Below are 7,919 nucleotides of genomic sequence, written 5' to 3'. Positions count from 1 at the left end.
AATATATATAAAATATTATTCGTCTATCCCAAATCTACGAGTAGAATATATAAAATCAGAGACATATTATATAATCCTTATTTTTTAAAGTTTTTAATTTACAATTACATAATAAATATAATACGTATTAAATCTAATATCTTGTAGTTTATGAATGTTAATTAATACATTATGTAATCGTTATCTTGCATATTATAAATTTTTTTTCTTTTACAAATTGCTTCATTTAGTATTAAATGACGCAATTTTTAGAAAAAATAAGATAGTCATACGGCTGGAATAATTTATTAGTAGCAACTGCAGTATAATATTCAACACCGATTACGCTAAACCTCAGTACATTCACGAGCACGGAATACGCGCGATCCATTCGTAAAATATAATATAAACGCAGATAGAATAGAACAAAACATCATAGGATTACTCGTAATCCCGATCGAAGGAAATTAAATCGAATGTCTAAAATATCATCAACAGGTATCCAATGTCATTCTCAGCTATATTTTTTATCGTTATTTTAAAACAAAGATATGTTTTTATCGTTATTTTAAAACAAAACTAGTTTCAAATCAATTTTTGAATTATTTTTTGCCGACGTGCAAATATACTGATAAAAAAGATGTTAATCTTGCTGACAGATTTTGAAATTTTTAATCGAAAAATTGACGCATTTTAACATACTTTGTCACTTGCATTCAATTTCCATTGATAGATTAAAATATAAATATCAGACTTTTTATTTCTTTTCGACATATTTTTATTTGTATACAACATATTAGGATGTTTTCTTTATAATTTGAATACTGCAATAATATGGTAATAAATCTTGAAATGTAGAAAAAGAACAAAAGAAGTATCTAACCATCATAAATCAAACGATAGAGTATTTTCAAAATCTCTACTTATAAATATTTCTAAGTTTAATTTTTATATTGTCCTATATTATCTATAATTTTTTATTGTCCTATATTATACCTTCTTATAAACTTTTCGTTTAAATAAGAATAGTTATATCAAATAATTTTTATTTTTATTCCATGACACGTTTTACACACACACACACATTTACACACACATACACATATTTTTTTTTAGTTTTATTATTTTTATTTGCTTTAATTTAATTAATTTATTTTAAACATTAATACATGAATGTGTATGAATAATGGTGTATTTTAATCATGTTAATGTTTGTTCGTTTATTAATGAGACTATACATGCGTGCATTAATTTATCTATTCGACTATACATGCGTGTATTAATTTATCTATTCGAATAATTCGCTAACTTTATGATATTTTTGTTTTCTTGTAAACTATCGTTACGCTACGTACTAATTTTAATAGAGAATGTGACGCTTAAATTGCATGCATATTTTTGTGATGCACATAATATTTATTGCACAAAAAAAATTTTATTGATATAAGTCCATTAAGCTAAAAATAGATTGAAATTAAAATTGAAACTTCTCTCTCCCTCTCTCTCTCTTTCTTTCTCTCTTTCTCTTTTTCTCTATTCGCTATTTATTTATTCAATAAGAAAAAAAAATTTAATTGTGTATATAAAATACACAGAAATGTCTTAATATATAAATATAGTGCATAAAGTTATATTAAATCATTCTTGTTGTTGAATGTCTTATTGTTGAGGTATTATAATTTTTCTTGTTATTCTTGCTATACAAAATATCAAACTTTTAACTTAAAATTTAATCAACTTTAGCAGGTCCCTATGTAATAAATATAAATAAAACAACATTTATTTTATTATAAATTTGTTGATTTATTCAAATTTATTTTCTTTAAAAAGTAATGTTTAAACATTAGTAACTTAATATAACCAAATCAATATAATAAATATAATTTTATTTATGCTAAACTAAATCTGTGCGATGCTAATGATAATATAATTGTGTTATGTATTATAATTATAAGAATCACAACTTTAATTTATACATATATTTATTGTATTTTCGAATAAATCTAAGAAATAATAACTATTAATCATTCGAAACAAATAGGATTAGATGATAGAAATTCTTGTTAAATTGTTCTTCTATTTTATTTTCTTTTTTTTATTGAATAAACTTGTTATATTGTATTTTTTTATACTAAGTCCGCGCAATTCGAGTTTCGACCTTTTGTGAACGTTAGATTTTGTCGTGATGGTCGAATATTTGGATTTTCGTAAAGCCTCGTGTAAATTCATTATAATATTGTCCGTAGACCCACTACCGTTAGACAAGCTAATCGGCTTGTGGTTAATTTGCAATTAACAATTCCATATTTTTTCTTAAAAACAACTGTATGTTTTCTTTACACCAATTGATTCCTCTCATTATTTTGTACATAAAAGTATGAAGGTAAGATAATCGAAAAATGAATGGTTTACTAGATATTTTATGGTTTATGTAAAATTAAGAAATTATTTCAAGCCTTATAACTCAAAAAGTACTTAATAAAAAGGTACTTAATTATAGTGTTTTGGAAAGCTCTCGAGATAAGCTACAAGAATATGCAATGAAAAATAGGGGGTTCCATTTAAGAAATTGAACGTAATCTTTATGTGACCTTCAAATGACTATCCAAGGTCAAATCTAAGGTCATCGTCGGATTGCCCGGGAAAAATCCTACAACTTTTGTCTAAGTCATTTTCCTCTGTGATGCGTATTTTTCAAATTATCCAGCCGTCCCGGAACTTTTGACACACGCTTATATATATATGTATATATATATATATATATATATATATATATATATATATATATAAAGTTTGATCGCGAAATAAGTCATGTCATATAAAAAATTTTAAAAGATTTTTTTTATGGGATCGATGTACTAACTAATGACATTCATAATAAAATAATCGTCACTTCATGACTGAAAAATGACGTCAAAATAATGTTATTGCAAGACGTCAATATAAAGTTATGTAACAATAATCAGTCATTTTGACGACATATGACCAAAAATGACTAGTTTGGAACGTCAAAATGACGTGTGCTTGCTACCTGGGCAGTAATCCCTCACATAAAAAAAATTGGTACACGAAATTTATTCCTGCTGAATAATATATAAATAAATTTGGCAGCGTCGAGTTTTTTAATAATTAAAATTTTTTAAATTACGAGCTACGTGAATCAACTGTTTATCGTTGAAGAAATCGGGATTCTGACTTTTACGACAAAGATGTAATAACTTTCGACGAAAATATAAACATAATTTTTCTTCATCTAATTATTTATCAGCAGTCAATCATATCTAACACACACACACAAACACACACACACAGACACAGAGAGAGAGAGACACACACACACACGCGCACACACACACACACACACACACACACACACTGTTGATAAACATAAAATAAAATCGCACTCTTTTATTCTCGACGTAATTTTGTATTTAAATATATCATTAATTTTTATAGATAGTTATGACAACTATTTTACACAATTTTTTAATACAGCAATTTTTTATTAAAATAATTTTTTGTAAAGTAGTTCTATATAATAATGTTTTACTACTGAGATGACTCGACTTCTTTTTTTTATCTTTTTTTGAAAAGGTAATTTTTTTAGGATTTTGAATTACCGAGTCAGTGATTTTCATAAACGAGATGGCACCCAATACCTCGAATCCTGAAATGCAAGCGGAGAAAAATTTTTGCGAAGAAAAAGAGGAATCTTCAATCATCACGGATGATATGCAAAACCGAGACGAAACATGTATAAAATCTGAAGGATTGTTTAAATTCAAGACTGAAGTGAAGTGGTTTAATGCCATATTTATTATTTTCCTTCATATCAGCATGTTGTATGCTTGTTTCACTTTTGAATGGTGCAAAGATTTCAGGACAAACATTTGGAGTGAGTATTCTTTGGAAGATTACAACTTCTATTAATTCGAATTTTTAACTTATAGGAAAAAATATTTAAATAAAAAGATGAAATTTATCCTTTTTTCAATATATATAAGACTGATTATTTTTTTAAATACTCTTTTACAAATATATGTAAACTTTTCACATATATAATAATTTCATTGAATGTGTATCGCATGTTTACTAAGAAAGCCGTAGTTATTAACTACAGAAATCGACATTAACTGATTGAAAGTAAGTCGACATTAACTGACTGAAAGCAAATCGATTAGACGTACGTGATAAAAGAGAAGCATGATAAAAATTTGACAGCAGACAAGCCAGAGCTTTCATTTCTATTGTATAACTTTGATTTCATTACAGACATTGCGTCAGTCACTTATATCAATTACCACAAACACATTGTGAACAAACATACATATTTGATTCCATTTTGAAGATATCCAAGTTAAAAATGTTAAATTTGATTGTATAATCAAAGATAGATTTTAATCTTTATATAATTTTTTGTAAAAATTTAATATCTTAAATTTAATTAAAATCGTTATAATTTATAGTAGCGTTTTATAATGGACTTATTGTAGATCAATCAGTACATGACATCCGTACAAAATACGTATAATTATATTATTAATTATGTATAATTTTATAAATATATTAATTAATTTGATTCTTTTTGCCTCAAGTGCTCATTCTAATTGTGATAGGAGGGATAGGCATTACTGCCGGTGCTCATCGTCTTTGGACTCATCGAGCTTACAAAGCAAAATGGCCGCTTAGAATTATACTTTTGATTTGCTATGTTTCGGCCGGCCAGGTAAACAAGTTTTGAATTGATTTTTTGAGCTAGAGGGGAAAAATTTTCTTTGTAATAATTTTTTATAGAATAATCTTTTTGACTGGGTTCGAGATCATAGAGTGCATCATAAATACACGGATACGGATGCGGATCCGCATAATAGTAATAGAGGATTTTTCTTCTCTCACGTTGGCTGGTTGATGTTGAAGAAACATCCAGATGTGATTCGAAAGGGTCGTCAAATCGATATGAGAGATATATTGGCAGATCCTGTCGTCATGTTTGGTTACAAGTAAGTCCATGTCTTAAAAATATTAATTATGTTATATTATGTTAAAATAATTATCTAAGAAACGAAAAAGAATATAAGATGTGTGTGAAATTTATTTATATTTATACATATAATTCATTTTGAAAATGCATTTATTATTTTAAATACAATATTTTAGCAATTCCTTTTTCTAAATTTTACACTTTCGTGTTAATCTTCTTTCTTTTCAGGAGTTTTTTTACAAGATCATTTAACATACGATTTCATATAACGAGAAATTGTATATGTGTACTAATTAATTTATGTTTCTTTGCAGATATTTCTCGATATTAAGCTTCATCTTTGCCTTTCTAGTACCTAATATAATGGTGCCTGTTTACGGATGGAATGAAACTTGGTCCAGAGCTTTTATGGCACAGATTATACATTATGTTTACGGTTTAAATTGTATATGGAGTGTCAACAGCGTGGCTCACCTTTGGGGTTCAAAGCCATATGATATGTAAGCAGATAGAAATTACACAAATGCGTTTATATAAACTTGACTGAAAGAAGCTTCAGTGTCTCTTTATTGCACAAGTAATTTTATCGTATGCATTTTAAAAACAGGTCCATAAATCCGTCGGAAAACAAATACGTTGCCTTTGTAGCGTTCGGTGAAGGCTGGCACAATTATCATCACGTGTTTCCATGGGATTATAAGACGGCCGAATTAGGCAATTACAGTTTAAATTTTACTACGATGTTTATTGATTTCTGCGCAAAAATTGGTTGGGCATACGATCTTAAGCAACCGTCCGAAGAGCTCATAAGGAATGTCGTAATGAGAAATGATCATTCTCTACGACAAAGTGTATTACATAAAAGCCGTAAAATTGGTTAACAAAGATAAATATTTTTTTTTCGGAATTCAGCAACAGACCATTCAATTAAAATAAACTCAATTAACAACTCAATTAAAATGTAAACATTTATCCTCAACGGATTCGTCAGATTTTTAGGATTAATAATATTAATATTTGTATCAATTTTTTAAATTTGATAGAATAGCATTTCTTAATGTTCACTAAGAACATTATAAAAATGCTTTGAAGTTACTGACAGATCATATAACAAAATTAATTAGAGTGCAATTGAATTATTTTTAATAAAAATAATTCATTTTTTATAAAGTTATTATTTACGAATTAAAAATTAAAATAAAATGATATTATGCTATATATATTGTATGCTATATATTATATTGTTGCTGTAATTTGCTATTTATATTTATATTTTTAGAATTAATTGTAAAAATGAGAATATGTAATAATTACATAATTCTTGTAATTTAATCTAATATTAAAAATTATATCGAATTATATGTTAAAATAAAAGAAGATAATTTTAAGAATAGAAATTAGATTAAAGTAATGATTGCAATATAGTTAATGATAATAAAATTATTATATAGCATATTGAGAATTATATCATTCGAATTTTTTGCATTTCCTACAATTTTTAAATTTCTTTCAAGATTCTAAGAGTTTCAATAAAATTAATTATGCAATATAAACGTTTTGTAGCTTTTATTCTTTTTTTCCTTAATTATTGTATTTTTCTAATATATTTTCTAATATATTTTTGTATATTTTATCTTGTGTATTTGTATATACATGCATGTTCTTCAATATAGGAAAAAATTCTGATATAATCATATGTTTTAATATAAAATATAAAACTTCCTAAAAATATTTATTTTTGCGAGTGATAAATATTATATGATCTTAAAATAGAAGTAGATAAAGTAATGACAACAGAGATCAAGTATGATTTTAAAATAGAAATAAATCATATTATTGCAAATAAAAAATGATTACATAGTTAAATATGTGATAAAAAATTATAATGTAAAAACTCTTAATATTAAAACTTTTGACAGAAATGCAAGAATATTGTATAACTTAAATAAAGGCACTATACTTTATTATTATATATTAAACACATACTGTTTACAGCATGACTCTCAATATATTGGAAAATTTTGTAATGAAATTTAAAGGGAGTATAAATGACAAAGTACAGCGAAAAAACAAGGTATAATCGATTATAAATGGGAAATTGTTCTAAAAGTACATATTTAATCATTATTAATTCGCTACCTATTTAACATTGATAGTATGACAATATATGATTTAGGTGCTATTAAATATTAAGATAATAGATATGCATATAATAAAAAAATTTATAAAATTAAAATTTTTTATATCAAGTTAATCAATGTCAATTATAATCTAAATTGTATGAAAATTCCTTGAAGCAAGACATCAATATTTGTAGTAATTTGTAAATTATATATATTTCAGGCATTTATGTTGGCAAATATATTGGATATAAATTTAAAATATTTGTTCATATTTTGCTAATGTTTTCTACAAATTGTATTAATAAGAAAATGTTAATGTACAAACATACATAGATTCCCAAATGAATTCTTAAATTATAAACTGTTTAAATTTTGAATTCACGTATTACACAAACATTTTATTGTCTATGTATGATATATGTGAAAAATACATATTCTATTCGGGGCTAAATTTAATGAATTAGTATTTTTATGACTGTATAAAAAATACAAAAGAAATAGAATAGATTATAAGAAAAGACTTATTTTTGTGTATATGTGTGTATTTTATATTTAATTACTTCTTTTCAAATTATATATATATATATATATATATATACAAAAGATAAATTAATTAAAAAATTGCAGTTATATTTATATGTTTCATATTGAACGAACCTTGTCTTTGACGATTGTATATTATTTAGAACTTTTCTATTGTTCAAGAAGGTTGGATTTTATTTTGAATTTATTCGTTTTAAGCGTTACAATCACGTCTCTTTAAAATTTAAAGTCAACTAAACAAGAACACTAGATTTTATTTTAGACTTGACAGATGTCATCATCTTTTTAAAGTT

At 25.2% G+C, this 7,919-nt stretch overlaps 1 protein-coding gene across 3 annotated transcripts; it reads left to right on the top strand.

The window, feature by feature from the left end:
• The first annotated feature begins 318 nt into the window (after positions 1-318).
• On the top strand, positions 319-5,953 carry LOC112638374 (acyl-CoA Delta(11) desaturase-like). 3 transcript variants are annotated; one of them, XM_025409956.1, is made up of 6 exons: positions 319-477; positions 3,587-3,874; positions 4,596-4,705; positions 4,774-4,979; positions 5,275-5,460; positions 5,568-5,953. In XM_025409956.1, exons 2-6 carry the CDS (start codon positions 3,625-3,627, stop codon positions 5,839-5,841), a joined length of 1,026 nt encoding a protein of 341 aa, XP_025265741.1. In that variant the 5' UTR covers positions 319-477; positions 3,587-3,624; the 3' UTR covers positions 5,842-5,953. The 3 variants fall into 3 exon arrangements, with proteins under 3 accessions (XP_025265741.1, XP_025265739.1, XP_025265740.1); XM_025409954.1 differs by having other exon boundaries at positions 4,575-4,705; XM_025409955.1 differs by having other exon boundaries at positions 3,574-3,874; positions 4,575-4,705.
• The last annotated feature ends 1,966 nt before the right edge of the window (positions 5,954-7,919 follow it).

Source organism: Camponotus floridanus, unplaced genomic scaffold, assembly GCF_003227725.1.
Source record: "Camponotus floridanus strain SB8 unplaced genomic scaffold, Cflo_v7.5 scaffold297, whole genome shotgun sequence".
NCBI lineage: Eukaryota > Metazoa > Arthropoda > Insecta > Hymenoptera > Formicidae > Camponotus > Camponotus floridanus.
This window is presented reverse-complemented; position numbering and strand designations above follow the sequence as displayed.

Coding starts and splice junctions, on each gene's coding strand:
- LOC112638374 (XM_025409954.1), top strand. CDS start 3,625: ATGGCACCCAATACCTCGAATCCTGAAATGCAAGCGGAGAAAAATTTT. Junction 3,875..4,574: donor TTTCAGGACAAACATTTGGA/GTGAGTATTCTT, acceptor TTTTGCCTCAAG/TGCTCATTCTAATTGTGATA. Junction 4,980..5,274: donor GTCGTCATGTTTGGTTACAA/GTAAGTCCATGT, acceptor GTTTCTTTGCAG/ATATTTCTCGATATTAAGCT.